At 56.6% G+C, this 14,469-nt stretch overlaps 2 protein-coding genes across 6 annotated transcripts; both read left to right on the top strand.

The window, feature by feature from the left end:
* The first annotated feature begins 1 nt into the window (after position 1).
* On the top strand, positions 2 to 3,681 carry DHODH (dihydroorotate dehydrogenase (quinone)). Of its 4 annotated transcripts, none has more exons than XM_059857637.1 (9): positions 39 to 74; positions 320 to 517; positions 771 to 970; positions 1,191 to 1,273; positions 1,798 to 1,985; positions 2,449 to 2,562; positions 2,864 to 3,017; positions 3,092 to 3,251; positions 3,370 to 3,681. In XM_059857637.1, exons 1-9 carry the CDS (start codon positions 57 to 59, stop codon positions 3,422 to 3,424), a joined length of 1,170 nt encoding a protein of 389 aa, XP_059713620.1. In that variant the 5' UTR covers positions 39 to 56; the 3' UTR covers positions 3,425 to 3,681. The 4 variants fall into 4 exon arrangements, with proteins under 4 accessions (XP_059713621.1, XP_059713620.1, XP_059713619.1 ...); XM_059857636.1 differs by lacking the exon at positions 39 to 74 and having other exon boundaries at positions 256 to 517; positions 3,370 to 3,441; positions 3,618 to 3,681; XM_059857638.1 differs by lacking the exon at positions 320 to 517 and having other exon boundaries at positions 2 to 74.
* A 573-nt stretch (positions 3,682 to 4,254) lies between these two features.
* Positions 4,255 to 13,989, top strand: DHX38 (DEAH-box helicase 38). Of its 2 annotated transcripts, none has more exons than XM_059857626.1 (26): positions 4,255 to 4,983; positions 5,213 to 5,400; positions 5,551 to 5,652; positions 6,069 to 6,234; positions 6,346 to 6,464; positions 6,575 to 6,651; positions 6,739 to 6,894; positions 7,520 to 7,681; positions 7,766 to 7,873; positions 8,743 to 8,855; positions 8,957 to 9,094; positions 9,313 to 9,463; positions 9,589 to 9,774; positions 10,198 to 10,338; positions 10,510 to 10,620; positions 10,693 to 10,809; positions 11,045 to 11,152; positions 11,268 to 11,380; positions 11,808 to 12,016; positions 12,102 to 12,256; positions 12,336 to 12,491; positions 12,568 to 12,702; positions 12,781 to 12,906; positions 13,275 to 13,370; positions 13,514 to 13,635; positions 13,755 to 13,989. In XM_059857626.1, the coding sequence occupies exons 1-26, from the start codon at positions 4,670 to 4,672 to the stop codon at positions 13,837 to 13,839; spliced, it is 3,654 nt and encodes a 1,217-aa protein (XP_059713609.1). In that variant the 5' UTR covers positions 4,255 to 4,669; the 3' UTR covers positions 13,840 to 13,989. The 2 variants fall into 2 exon arrangements, with proteins under 2 accessions (XP_059713609.1, XP_059713608.1); XM_059857625.1 differs by having other exon boundaries at positions 9,313 to 9,499.
* The last annotated feature ends 480 nt before the right edge of the window (positions 13,990 to 14,469 follow it).

The following is a 14,469-nucleotide window of genomic DNA, read 5'->3' as shown; positions in this document are numbered from 1 at the left end:
GTACGGCCTCCGCCAATCACAGAGGAGTCCCCCGGAAGCGTGTTGGGCTGAGCGTGATGGCGGCGCCGCTGCGCGTGAGCGGCCGGGGGTCCGGGGTGCTGTGGGGAGCCGGAGCCGTAGCCGTCCTGGCGGGGCCGCTGATGGGACCCTGGGGACCGCTGGCCTTGGCTGGTGGCGGCTGCGGCGGGCAGTGCCGGGGCGGGACGGAAAGGGACGGGGTGGTGTGGGATCGGGGCCGGCGTGGGAAAGGGAGGGGATGGGCCGAGTACGGTTGCCGGTGGGGGATCGTTGCTGGTGCAGTGCTGACGACCTGGCACAGGGACGGCTGCGGGCGCTGGCGCTGGGAGGCTGCGGGCTACTCCTGGGATCGGCGCTGGCTGCAGGCGACGAGCGGCTGTACGCGGCGGCGGTGATGCCCGCGCTCCGGGCGCTGCCTCCTGAGGCCGCCCATGGCCTGGCTTTACGCGCCGCCGCCCTCGGGCTGCTGCCCTCCAGCCGTCCCGACGGCCCCGCACTGGTGCGTCTCGAGGGCGGAGGAGGAGGGGGGAACGCGACGGAGCGCGAAGAGGGCGGTCAGAACACAGGGGTAGGGGGTCGTGCGCAGGCGGCTGGGTCCTGCCGCAGTCCGTGGCGGGCGACGAGGGACCCTCGGGCACCCCATAAGGACACCCCAAAGGGCAGAGGAGGCGGCCAGCTCTGTCGGGAGGGGGGCTGGAGTGAGGCCTTGGACGCGGTTCCTTGAGTCTGTGGGCTCTGCCCCAGCCCCGCAGGAGGTGCGAGTCCTCGGGCAGCGATTCCGCAACCCATTGGGCCTGGCTGCTGGCTTCGACAAGCAGTGTGAGGCTGTGGACGGGCTGTACAAAATGGGCTTTGGCTTTGTGGAAGTGGGGACTGTCACGCCCAAGCCCCAGGAAGGGAACCCGAAGCCCAGGGTCTTCCGGCTGGCAGAGGACGAGGCGGTCATCAACAGGTGGGATCTCAGGGCAGCTGCTCTGCAATGTCCTACAGTCTGCCCACCATAAGGGAGGGTGAATATTTGGGTGGCCCCACATCTTGGGAGCTGTGGTGGCTTTTGGTTGGATGTGCTGAGGAAAGCTGGGGAGACCACACATCTGCCTCATGTTTCTCACATGTCCTATTCAGGGCTTGCAGACATAACCCAGCCTTGAACCCCCTCTGTCCTGGTGCAGGTATGGATTCAACAGCCACGGCCACGTCGTGGTGGAGCGCAGGCTGCGAGCCCGCCAGGAGACACAGATCAGGCTTACTGCTGGTGAGACAAGCTTGTAAGCCTTTGCTCTTGGGGTCTGCAGGGTAGGTTTGGGCATCTCCCAGGTATCTGTAGGCCAGGTGTGTAATGCCAGTATCCAGGCACATGAGCATCTTGGCTGGAGCACGGAAAACCTGGACAGCAGGACTCTCTTGGTGCTGTAGTCTCACCTGTGGCCTTGTGACTAGGTACATTTCTCCTGCTGTTTTCTCTGAGATCAAGCTCCACTTGCTGCTTTGGGCAGGATGTGTCTGCTAGCATAGCCAAAGCCAAGAGGAGCCCAGTGGAGCAGGTCCTGAGGCAACCTCTGCCAGGCCTGAAGGCTGTGGTGCTGGGAGGTGCTGACTGGAGTGGCTGTGGCAATGCTCCTGTGGTTGCAGGACAGTCCCAGGCCCATCCTCATGAAATATATGGGATATATATCCTTATCTTAACTTTAGCTGGTCCTGGGATGACCTTTTTTGGGTGTTCTGGCCGTTGGGTGGTGGTTGGTCCTGCTGCCTGGTTTACCTATGTCTGGGTTCCAGCTGGGATGCCTCTTGGAGTCAACCTGGGCAAGAACAAGAGCTCTACTGATGCTGCAGCTGATTATGTGGCTGGGGTCCGGACACTGGGCCCTTTGGCTGACTACCTTGTTGTGAACGTGTCCAGCCCGAACACCCCAGGGCTGCGGGACCTGCAGGGCAAGGCTGAACTGCGGGACCTGCTAAGCAAGGTAGGTGCCTCCCCCCAGCCAGCCCAAAGCACAGCTAGAGCACTGGATGCATCCCATCTCCTGGCAGTAGCTGCATTGCTGTAGTCAGTGGATTTGCCCAAGCACAGGGAGGAATGGGGGTGGCTTTCTTGCGTGGTGGGCAGGACCACTGAGATGTCCCTGTAAGCTGCCGTGGGCTGTACTAGGGCACTGTATCCCAGCAAAGGGCTCAGGAGCAGTGAGGTGTTGCTCTCTTCTTGCTCCTGCAAGAGGCAGCGAGCCATCCACCCCACAACTTCAGGCATCACTGGGGTCCTGTGCCTTCAGTGTGCTCCAGGCCCTGTGCCAAGGGTGCCTTTCCTGTTTTTGATGCCATGCAGAGGAGCAGGGCCTGTCCCTGTACTGCCTGTGGTAGTGAGTGTCCGTAGCTCCTAGCTGGGGCAGGAGGCCTCTCCCTGCCATGCGTTGCCATGTGCACCAACAGGTGCTGGTGGAGAGGGACCTGCTGCCCTGCAAGCGTAAGCCAGCCGTGCTGGTGAAGATTGCCCCTGACCTCACTGCACAGGACAAGCAGGACATCGCCAGCGTTGTCTGTGAGGTGAGGAAGTAGGAAGGGGGGGCCACCGGAGGCAGGACCATGGTGGTCCTGGCAAGTCACGTCTCAGAAGGACACATGTGCCTGCAGCTCTGGCTGCTATAGGGATGGTGTCCTGGGTTGGTCAGAGTCTGTGAAGGCCCATGTGTGCCACCCGGGCATTGGGTCACCCAGGCAGTGAGGGGCAGCTTTGTCCCCTCAGGCAAGCTTTGGGTTATGTGCTGGGTGGTCCTGACCTGACAGGAGAGGAAAGGAAGGTTGGGCTGCTTGTGGAAGCTGTGTTCTCACACTACTGCCCCTGCAGCTAGGTGTGGATGGGCTGATAGTGAGCAACACCACGGTGAGCCGGCCCAGCAGCCTCCGGAGCAGGCAGCGCACGGAGCCCGGGGGCCTCAGCGGGAAGCCCCTGCGGGAGCTCTCCACACAGACCATCAGGGACATGTACGCTCTCACTCAAGGTCAGGGCACAACAGGGCTTGGGGGCCCGTGCTGGCATTGCCTCTGCCAGCCTGACCCTGCGCCCTGCCCACAGGCCAGGTGCCCATTATTGGTGTGGGTGGGGTGAGCAGTGGGCAGGATGCCCTGGAGAAGATCCGTGCCGGAGCCTCGCTTGTGCAGCTGTACACAGCACTTGTGTACCGCGGGCCACCAGTGGTGGGGGCAGTGAAGCGGGAACTGGAGGAGCTGCTGAGGTGAGTAGAGGCTAGGCATGTCCCCAGAGAGCCCTTGGTCCTAGCACAGCTCAGGACAGATGTGTGCTGGTGCCCAAGCAGTGGCAGCCCAGTCCTATCACGCACTATCCCTGGCTAGGGAGCAGGGCTTCAAGAACGTCATGGAGGCAGTTGGAGCAGATCACCGTTGCTGACAGGCTGCAGAATGAAGGTCTAGCTGGGATGAGCCATGGCAGAGAGGCATGGGTGTGACAATTCCAGTGCTGGGCAGACTGGGACTGAGATGAGGTCCTGGTTCCAGCCCCTGGAAGGGGTCTGCTGGGTGAAGCAGGGGCTGCAGTGGTGGGGAGCAGGGACAGGATGTTCATGACAGTACTGCTTTTTCAGGGCTGTGTTTTGGCTTCCCTGTGGACAGCAGAACTGAGTGTCAATAAACATTTGGCTCACCTGGTCCTGTGTGCTGCTCTTGGGACACCCCATGGGCTGGATGGATGCAGCTTAGCTCTCCTCATCTCAGCTCTCCATGTTGCTCTCACTTTTCTTGGTGGGAGAAGCCACCAGGGTAGCTGAGCTCTGGAAAGGACTGACAAGTGTATCCGGCCTCCCCTGGCAGAGACTGCTGCCTGAGGCCAGGCCCTTGGGCTGGAGGGAAGGCAGTGATGGTGCTGGGTGCCAGGACACAGCTGTTTTGGAGATGGCTGCAGTCATGTCCTGTCACGTGTGGAAAGGGCCCGATCAAAGGTGCTTCTCTCTGTTGGTTTTGTCTCTGGGATCTCTGGTGCTGACTTTTCCTCCACCCCGAGCTCACTGCAGTCATCTCGGGCTTCTCTGAGCAACAGTTCGCCCTGCACAAAGCATTCCCTCAGCACCCTTTCACACTCCACCCTGCAGAGCAAGATTGCACGACAGCACCTCACTAAAATTGTTTACGACTGCTGGGAAACTCGGCGCACTGGCTTCCTGTCACGGCTCGGCAGCTTCCCGGGAGCCTCTGCCAGGCTGGTGCGAAGCAAGGTGGGGCTTTTTGTGCTCTTCCTGCTGGGAACCGTGCTGGCTGCAGGCACCAGGGGCAGGAGATCTGGGGGCCAAGGAGGTGGTAAGAAAAGGGGTGCGGAGGCAGCTCCAAGCAGAAATGACCTGCAGGAGGAGACTGTTATGAGCCGTCCGTCCTGCTGTCCGTCCCGGCCGCCCGGGACTCAGGCCCGCTCCCACGTAACCACGCGGAGGCTGCGTAGACGGAAGTCCGCCCCGGCAGGGGGCGTGGCTTTTCTGGCCTCTATGGTGGCGGCTCTGTCATAGGCTCTGGCCGGCGTCTCTATGGTGCGCGGGGCTAGAGCGGCTCCTTCCGCCGAGCACTGTGGTGCGGCTATGGCGGTGCTCCGGGAGCCGGGTGACTGTCGTTGAGGGAGCTGCGGGGCCCGCGCAGCGCTGCGGCCACGATGGAGGCAAGCGAGGCGTCGCTGCATCGGCTGTCGGGGACGGGCCCGAGCGGCGAGGCGGGCGGGCTGGTACTGCGGGCGCGGGGCGCCGAGCAGCACGTCTTTAAGGCGCCGGCCCCGCGCGTCTCCCTGCTGGGACTGGACGTGCTGGCGGCGCAGAAGCGGCGGGAGCGGCAGGAGGAGGCGGCCGGGGGGAAGCGATCCCGTGTCGCATCCTATAAGGACTGGGAAGAGGGCCGTGACGAGGCGGGCAGCGCCGAGGAAGAGGAAGAGGACGAGGCCAGCCGGAGTGACCGCAGAGCTCGCAGGAGCAGGTGGCGTTTGCAGGGGGGCTCCGGGTGCCGGCGGTGGCCGCGTCCGACCGGGCAGGCAGCGCAGGGTGGGCACAGTCGGTGACAGGCGAGGCTGCGGCCGCCGGTGTGGAGAGAGGGGGACTGCGGGGCGATATGGCACAGGCTGCAACTGTAGCTGTACGGGACCAGCCGAAGGGAGGCTGTTGCTCAGCGCTTCTGAGCATTTCTTCTCTCTGCTCTGCCTGTCTAGACATTACCGCTCTGTCCACGTAGAGACACCTTCCTACACAGGTGGTGTAAGCGAGGAGTTCTTGGAACGCAGCCGGCAGCGGGAGAGGGAGCGGCGGGAACATGGAGTCTTTGCCTCCTCCAAGGAGGAGAAGGACCGGAAGAAAGAACGCAGTAGGGATCGGGACCACGATCGTAAACGAGACCGTGGTAATTGCTCAGAGGCCTTTGTGGTGCTTCTTGGTTTGGGTCTGGGCTTGTTCTTTGCCCTGTTTGTAGCCTTTACTAATGTTTGTGGTGATTTTTGCAACAGACTTGGGAAGCCTGTTTGTGCAATAGGCACCTGTTTTGTTTTTGCAGAGGAGCGGGACAGGAGTCATCACAGCAGATCAGAGAGGGATGGCTCGTCAGAACGGAGCAGCAGGAGGGGTGAACCTGAGAGCCCCCGACATCGGCCCAAAGGTAGGAGTGGGACCCGGTAAAGCTCTTGCATGAGATCTAACAGGGAGGGGCTTGGAGTTTTTTATGCTTCCTGCTGTTTTTGCAGAACAGGGGTGATAGAAAAGCTTGTACCTTGTAATGTTGGTGGTTTAGGCAAGCATAAAACTCCCAGCTCAGCTTGGATCTGGGAGCAATGTGCTAGCTGTGCATGTTTCAAACTCAGGCAGATCACGGCACAGTGGATTCTGTTTTGGGCCTGTGTGATTTAAATGTGATCCTTTGAAATTCCTTGGAATCACTAGGTCAGCCTCTTCTCTTAGAGGGAAGGCCAGTGGGTACCCTCTCTCCGTGCTCCTTTCTTAAAAGATGTTAGGTGGTTCCAGGTGCCCAGGGCCGCTGCTTGAACAACTGGTGTCAAACCCCATCTCTTCTACCAGATGCAGCCACACCGTCTCGCTCCAGCTGGGAGGAGGATGATGGTGGCTACAGCAGTGCCCATCGCTCACAGTGGGAGTCTCCGTCTCCCAGCCCTTCCTACAGAGACTCAGAACGTAGCCACCGGCTGCCATCGCTGCGGGACACAGACCGGCGGGAGCGGGACAGGTACCGGTGCCTGAGGCTGTGCCGTGAGCTGTGGGGCTGCAGAGGGGACTCTGTGTGTGTGAGAAGGGTCTATCTGTGGGCACCCGTCCCTCCCATCTGCTGCATTTTCAGGTCTGTGAGGAGCCGGTACTCTGACAAGACGCCATTGCCGACCCCGTCATACAAGTACAACGAATGGGCTGATGACCGGAGGCACCTGGGGGCCACGCCACGCCTGTCCCGAGGGAGAGGTGAGCAATCTGGCCTGCGCTGCCCAGGGTGGGCAGTGTGAAATCCTCTTTCCTGTGGCACAGAGTTGAGGTTTCCTTGGGAACATTCTGGACTGTCTGGTTCACCCCAGGGCGGCGCACGGAAGGGGAGGAGGGCATCGCCTTTGAGACAGAAGAGGAGCGGCAGCAGTGGGAGGATGACCAGCGGGTGAGTCTGGGACGGGCCGGGGGCTTGGGGCTGCCAGGCTGTGCATGGGGATGGGCAGAACTCAGTGCTGCACCTCTCTCTTCCCAGCAAGCTGACCGGGACTGGTACATGATGGATGAGGGCTATGATGAGTTTCACAACCCTTTGGCTTACTCCTCTGAGGAGTATGTGAAGAAGCGTGAGCAGCACTTGCACAAGCAGAGGCAGAAGCGGATCTCGGCACAGCGGCGGCAGATCAATGAGGTAAGGCCAAGACGCAGGGCTGGCTGCTCTGAACATGTGGGTTTGCTGCCTCTTGAAAGATCCGCTTGTTGAGCCCTTGCTCTCAGGTGGAGAAGGTCACTCTTGGGCCAGGCTGAAGGAGTGCTCGCAGGGAAACTGTGGTTGAGTTCCCCTGGAAAACCCAGCCCTGCAACTCCTGCATGGGCAGAATTGCCAATTGGAGTGGCTGGTGGATTGCAGTGTCCAGGGCAGCAGAAGTGCAGAGGACCATGCTCCTGCTGTTCTAAGTGCAAGATACATTACTGGGGCTGTCCGCTCTTGGCCCAGTGGATGCTGGGGACAGTTGGTCTCTTCACATGAGCAGGATGGCGTCCAGGCTTCCTGATGTATTCTGACTGCCTTGCAGGCGGTGTCTATCCTGCATTTCCTTGGGGACAAACCTGTTGACCATGTGTTTCGTGTGGGTAGTTTCCTGTACTCTACTCCTTCCAATTACTGTTCCTTCACTTGTGCTTACTTTCAGGCTCGCTAGGTTTGAACCATCGTATTGCCAGTGCAGAGCCCAGGCCCAAGCTTGGTGTTCTGGTGTCATCTCTATGGCTTTCTGTGGGGCTTCATTGAGTTTCTGATACGTTGTTTCCTGCAGGATAACGAGCGCTGGGAGACAAATCGCATGCTGACCAGTGGTGTGGTCCATCGGATTGAGGTGGATGAGGATTTTGAGGAGGATAACTCTGCTAAAGTGCATTTGTTGGTGCACAATCTAGTGCCTCCTTTCCTAGATGGAAGGATTGTCTTCACCAAGCAGGTAGAGACTGTGGCTGAAGGCACTGATGGCAGGGAGCCCTGTATATGTGAGGCCTTTTTAGTAAAGCAATGCCTTTTCTTGCAGCCAGAGCCAGTCATCCCTGTGAAGGATGCCACCTCGGATTTGGCCATCATAGCTCGGAAAGGCAGCCAGCTGGTGCGCAAGCACAGGGAGCAAAAGGAGCGTAAGAGGGTATGCTGCAGCCCTGTGGCTTACTGCCTGCTGTACACTCTATGTAGTTCCTTAGAGCCTTGTTTGGACTCTGCAGCATTCAGGCTTTGGCAGCAGTGATGATAAGGAGGTCATATTTTTGTGACCTGGGACATCTTAGCAGCCCAGCTTACTGCATTGCCTCATAGCAGCTGCTGTGGTGTGATTTTCTTCTGCGTTGCCTTGGGACATGAATCACCATGCATTTGAACATCTGGATTATGGGAGAAGGAAGCAGGTGGAACAATGCCAGGTAGCTTAGGGACTGTCAGCAGGCAGTATGACAGCAGGATTTACCTTGTCATGTCTCAGCAGAAGAGTTATGAGGAGAAGTATGGTGTAAGGTAGCAGATTAGTTTTTGGGGGTGTTTTCTAGGGACTTTTTCTAAAGCTCACACAATAGCTGTCGAGAAATTACAGGTGTGTTCCTTGTACATTGAAACTGGGCTGGATTTGACCTACTTAAATTATGAATGGAATGGTGGTGGTAGCTAAACTGGTAGCAGAGGTGGGAGAAAAGCCTATTAGCGCTTGGCAAGGGCAGGAAGGTTATCTCTGGTTCACATCTGTTTAGGTTTAAGTTCAAATTTAATGGAAGGGTCAGCAGCTGGAGCTATTTTATTAGGAGGCAGTTGGTAATTCTTTGCCTGAAGTCTCTGTATCCATCTCAGTGCCTTAAAATTCTGCTTCAGTTCATTTGGAAGAGGGGAACCTGCTGTAGGAGTGGAGTGTGCATTCTGCACTGGGGAGCTGGGGTACTAATATCCTTTTCTTAGTCTTAGGAGTAGGATTGGGGAAGAATTTTGTCTGTGCTTGCTGTGGCAAAGTTATGCTGTTCTCTCTCCTTCTAGGCTCAGCACAAGCACTGGGAGCTAGCAGGCACCAAACTGGGAGACATTATGGGGATCAAGAAAGAGGAGGAGAAGGACGAGATGGTGACAGAAGATGGCAAAGTGGATTACAAGTAGGGCTTTCTCTGAATTACCCTGCTCAGCTGGTAACAGGGGCTATGGGCATAGCAAAGTGTGTGGAGAGGCAGTTTCAGGACTTGCGGTGTTTCCTTAGAACAGAGCAGAAGTTTGCTGAACACATGAAAGAAAAAAGTGAAGCCAGCAGCGAGTTTGCCAAGAAGAAATCAATCCTGGAGCAGAGACAATACCTACCCATCTTTGCTGTACAGCAGGAACTGCTCTCCATCCTCAGGTATGGCTGCCAGGGCATCCCCAGGGCATTGGCCTATGTTTGGGAGCTCAGTTGAGGATCCGTAGAATCGTGACCATTGAGAAGCTGTACTCTAAGGAAACAAAACCCATTTCTATGTGTTTGCTAGCTCTCCCACCTGAGTAGGATGATGCTTAGCTAGAGAACACAAAAGCCCTTCTTTGAAGGTGTATGAAGAAATACCTTTTCCTTTTCCTCAGAGACAACAGCATTGTGATCGTGGTGGGGGAGACAGGGAGTGGGAAGACAACTCAGCTGACACAGTATCTCCATGAGGATGGCTACACTGATTATGGCATGATCGGCTGCACACAGCCTCGCAGAGTGGCTGCCATGTCGGTGGCCAAGCGGGTCAGTGAGGAGATGGGGGTGCGTCTGGGGGAGGAGGTGAGTCTGGAAGAGAGTGCAGGGGTGCCAAGCCATGACAGAGAGTGCATGGGACTGTTGGAAGAGCGCTGGTATCTCCACCCTGCCAGGTGGGCTATGCCATCCGCTTTGAGGACTGCACATCTGAGAACACAGTGATCAAGTACATGACAGATGGGATCCTGCTCCGTGAGTCGCTGCGGGAGGCTGACCTGGACAACTACAGTGCCATCATCATGGACGAGGCACACGAGCGCTCGCTCAACACTGATGTGCTGTTTGGGCTGCTCCGGGAGGTGGGTGTGATCCTGGGCTGTGACAGCAGCATGGGCCACGTCATCTGGGACAGCCCTTCTCTGCCAGGACTAGGAGAGGGAAGCAGAGCTGCCACATCTCTGTCTGCACTTAACCGCTCTGGCATCCTGGTCCTTGATCTGGGGGGGGGGTTAAGTTTTCTGTAATGCTACCAGAGTCGTGCTGGCTGAATGTCAGAACTGCCCATACAGAGGATTTTGCTGGATTAAGGTTTCCTGGACCGAGGGTGGCGGGTCTTTTTAACTGCACTGAGCGTAGAGCATCAGTGTTCCCTGGCATGCACCACCAGTGCCTCTGGATTACAACAGAAGCTCTGTCCTGTGCCATTGTCTCAGTAAGAATGAAAACAGCCCACAGCCATGCATAGTTGTGCCTTCCATGTTGTTCCTTTCATTGCTTCCTAGGTGGTTGCCCGACGCTCGGATCTGAAGCTTGTTGTTACTTCGGCCACCATGGATGCAGATAAGTTTGCCTCCTTCTTTGGGAACGTTCCTATTTTCCACATTCCTGGGCGCACTTTTCCTGTGGATATTCTTTTCAGCAAGGTATAGTTACTTTTGTGGATGGACATGATGTTGGCAGGAGGGGATTGTGACCTAGCTGTGCTGTACTCTGAGGGGGACAGGGTAGGAGTGGCTCTGGTGTGCTACAGTCTTGCACGTAGGACAGGGCAGGTAAGGATATTGGTCCATATTAACCTGGGCTGTGCTGTTCAGACCCCACAGGAGGATTATGTGGAGGCTGCAGTGAAACAAGCCTTGCAGGTCCACTTGTCTGGTGCTCCTGGAGACATCCTCGTCTTCATGCCTGGCCAGGAGGATATCGAGGTGAGTTGAAAGAACAGGCACTATCCTACCCACTCATTTCAATCTGATGTTTTCACTCCTCTTTGTGTCTAGGTGACCTCAGAGCAGATTGTGGAGCACCTTGAGGAGCTGGAGAAGGCACCTGCTCTTGCTGTACTGCCAATCTACTCTCAGCTGCCCTCGGACTTGCAGGCCAAGATCTTCCAAAAGGTGTTGATGTGTGCTTTGTGATTGGGGTGGGGACAGGGAAAACTGGAGCAGGAGACGGTACAGAGCAGGAGTGAGCAGTGTAGATATATGTTAGTATTGCATGTGGAGGGTGAGAGAAAGCATGTACTCCACCCCACTTCCCAAGAGTCACCCCCGTCCATCTGCCACTCTGCACTCCTCCTCAGTGGAGCAGAGCCATGCCCAGGGGTGTGACTGACGTGCAGCGTGCTTGCAGGCTCCTGATGGGGTCAGGAAGTGCATCGTTGCCACTAACATTGCAGAGACCTCACTGACAGTGGATGGTATCATGTTTGTGATTGACTCTGGCTACTGCAAATTGAAGGTGAGCCAGGGTTTTCTATACTGTCTGTCTCTGGTTTCTGGGGTAGGTTGAGGGAGTTCTGAGGTCACGATCCAGCCTTCCTCTTACTTCTGTGTGACTTTCTTGTGCCTTGAAGGTTTTCAACCCCCGTATAGGCATGGATGCGCTGCAGATCTACCCCATCAGTCAGGCCAATGCCAATCAGAGGGCTGGCCGAGCTGGCCGGACAGGCCCCGGCCACTGTTTCAGGTAGGCACGTCACTGGTGTTCCTGTTGAATCCTCAGCTTGGCATCAGGTTATGTAGATCTTTATCTCACTGGAGCTGTTCATTATCTTGAATTTTGGTGGGGATGTGGGCAGTAGGCAGGCCTGAAAGCCTTCTTTGGACCCAGTCCTTCTGCAGAGAAAAGGATGTGCTCCACTTTCTTCCTGTGCGCATCATCACTTGTGGCTGGTCTGCCCTGGATGCCACTGGGATAAGAACAAAGCCAAAGGCCTTTCCCAGGCTGTGCTGTGAGACCAGGGAAGGGCTGTGCTTGGTCATGTGCTGTGCTGCAGCCCAAACACCCTGATGGGTGCCCTGTGCCGTGCTGGGCTGGCCTAGGCAGATGCTGGCAGTCCGTAAGGAGTGCAGTGGCCGAACAGGGGGAGCATGGTCTTGGCCTCTCTTCCCAGGCTCTACACCCAGAGTGCCTACAAGAATGAGCTGCTGACGACCACGGTGCCTGAGATCCAGCGCACCAACCTTGCCAATGTAGTGCTCTTGCTCAAGTCCCTGGGTGTGCAAGACCTGCTGCAGTTCCACTTCATGGATCCGCCCCCTGAAGACAATATGCTGAACTCCATGTACCAGCTGTGGATCCTGGGGGCCCTGGATAACACAGGTATTGGCAGCTGGGGTAGGCTGCCAGTCCATGGAACTGGGGCCTGCCCAGCTGCTGATCAGTGATCCCTATTCTGTTCCTGCAGGTGGTCTGACCTCTACAGGACGCCTCATGGTGGAGTTCCCACTGGACCCTGCACTCTCCAAAATGCTTATTGTCTCCTGTGACATGGGTTGCAGCTCTGAGATCTTGCTTGTTGTCTCCATGTTGTCTGTGCCTGCCATCTTTTACCGGCCTAAGGTACGAGATGCTGCTGTTCCAGCAGCTCAGGACCCTGCCCTGCCCTTTGACTAACTCATGTTCTTTGCTTACCCTTCAGGGCCGAGAGGAGGAGAGTGACCAAGTGCGGGAGAAATTTGCTGTTCCAGAGAGTGATCACTTGACTTACCTGAATGTTTACCTGCAGTGGAAAAACAACAGCTATTCTACCCTGTGGTGCAATCAGCACTTCATCCATGCCAAGGCCATGCGGAAGGTGAGGCTGTGGCTGTAAGGCTTGGGGGAGACAGCCTTGTGCAGAAGAGGGATCTGACCAGCACACACCTTTACAGGTGCGGGAGGTGCGTGCCCAGCTCAAGGACATTATGGTGCAGCAGCGAATGAGCCTGGCATCCTGTGGTACAGACTGGGATGTTGTCAGGAAGTGCATCTGTGCTGCATATTTCCATCAGGCTGCAAAGCTGAAGGTGAGAGGTGTCTGAGCTGCCTGGGGGCTGCAAGACCCTACCTGGGAACGGGTGGACTAAGCACACTTGTCTTTGCAGGGCATAGGGGAGTATGTGAACATCCGCACAGGCATGCCCTGCCACCTGCACCCCACGAGCTCTCTGTTTGGCATGGGCTACACACCAGACTACATTGTGTACCACGAATTGGTTATGACTACCAAGGTGAGCTTGAGCTGAGGACTAGCAGGAAGGGTGATGAGTGCTCCAGGGGAGATGGGAGGGCTTTGCTGTGAGACTGAGATCTGTCTGAGTGGCAGATATCAGCCTTTTCCGTCTAGAGCAATTAGACATGTTTGTGTCATCTGTTTGTCCCTTCCCACATTATTTTTCTCTGGCTTCTGTGGGATATGTTTGATCCTCCTTGAGGTCAAATCTGACCTGTAGCAGCTTCTGAGGCAAGGAGGAATTGTGTGGAAGGGGTATGGTCCCAGCCTGAGAAGTGGGGGAGGAATGGAGCTGCTATGGCTCTGGGAATGGTGCCTAGGCCCCAAGGATGCCATCCTGCTATCCTTGTCTTTTTGTCCCTGCAGGAGTACATGCAGTGTGTCACTGCTGTGGATGGTGAGTGGCTGGCAGAGCTGGGCCCTATGTTCTACAGTATCAAACATGCTGGCAAGTCACGCCAAGTAAGTATTCTATCCTGGATGAGCTGGCAAACTGCAGGCTCTCTGCATTCTGCTGCTGTGTGTGTGTGTTTTGACATGAAGGGAGCAAGCCTGTGGGCCTGCAAGGAGTCTGCTGTCCCTGACCTGCTCCTGCCTTGCTCCAGGAGAACCGGCGCCGTGCCAAGGAGGAGGTGTCTGCCATGGAGGAAGAAATGGCTTTGGCAGAGGAGCAGCTGCGTGCCCGCCGGGAGGAGCAGGAGCGCCGTAACCCGCTGGGCAGTGCAAGGTGCGTGATAGCCCTGCCTGCCCGTGGCTTGCCTCTGTGGAGTATCCCAGCTTCCCTATGGGAGTTCTGGTGCAGGAAAAGGTTGCATTTTCATTAATTGCCCTTGTCCTCTTTGACAGATCTACTAAAATCTATACCCCTGGGCGAAAGGAGCAGGGGGAGGCCCTGACGCCACGACGCACCCCAGCCCGCTTTGGTCTCTAAGAAGGCACAACCTGTTGCTTTGAGGCTTAAGGTGGCGCCCACCTACCCTAATCAATGTATTCTGAGGTCTCTACAGCTTGTGGCCCTGGAAGGCCTTGGTGCTTGGCACTAATTTTATTACAGAACAGAAAGAATTTTATTTGTTTTAAAGGTTGTCAGTCTAATCCTTGCTTTGTTTTGCACTGCTTCTTGCCCTGGAAGAGGTAGCTCTGGTAGCTCTACCTCCTGGTGGAGGTAGCTCTGCAGAATCATGCAGGGCTGGTGCTGTCAGGTTGTTGCCCTATAGAACCTGGAACAGGGCACAAAATTAAAGTGACCTGGAGGACAAACACAGCCTGTCCCTGTTTTGAGCTGGCCCATACCCCTGCAAAGGCAATTCTCCCACAGCCCATGCCCTGGACAGGCAGCTAGTGCCCAGCTGTTGTTGCACAGCTGGGACCATCGGCCCAGCCCTGTTTCAAGCCAGGCTGTGCCAGGAATTCTGCTCACTTTTTCAGCTGCTTACACTTGGGCTGCTCAGGTGTTCTGAACATTAGATATGGGTTCTCCTCCTACATCCTGCATAGTGCGTCTTGAATGCCTGTTTGTATCCTGCACCTGCTCTGTCACCTTGCTGAGCTCTTCCTTAAG

The sequence above is a fragment of the Haemorhous mexicanus genome, chromosome 12, assembly GCF_027477595.1.
Source record: "Haemorhous mexicanus isolate bHaeMex1 chromosome 12, bHaeMex1.pri, whole genome shotgun sequence".
NCBI lineage: Eukaryota > Metazoa > Chordata > Aves > Passeriformes > Fringillidae > Haemorhous > Haemorhous mexicanus.
The sequence above is the reverse complement of the archived record's forward strand: the minus strand, read 5'-3'. Positions and strand labels throughout refer to the sequence as shown.

Coding starts and splice junctions, on each gene's coding strand:
- DHX38 (XM_059857625.1), top strand. CDS start 4,670: ATGGAGGCAAGCGAGGCGTCGCTGCATCGGCTGTCGGGGACGGGCCCG. Junction 4,984..5,212: donor CGCAGAGCTCGCAGGAGCAG/GTGGCGTTTGCA, acceptor CTGCCTGTCTAG/ACATTACCGCTCTGTCCACG. Junction 12,703..12,780: donor ATCAGGCTGCAAAGCTGAAG/GTGAGAGGTGTC, acceptor TTGTCTTTGCAG/GGCATAGGGGAGTATGTGAA.
- DHODH (XM_059857636.1), top strand. CDS start 257: ATGGGCCGAGTACGGTTGCCGGTGGGGGATCGTTGCTGGTGCAGTGCT. Junction 1,986..2,448: donor TGCGGGACCTGCTAAGCAAG/GTAGGTGCCTCC, acceptor GTGCACCAACAG/GTGCTGGTGGAGAGGGACCT. Junction 3,252..3,369: donor GAACTGGAGGAGCTGCTGAG/GTGAGTAGAGGC, acceptor ATCCCTGGCTAG/GGAGCAGGGCTTCAAGAACG.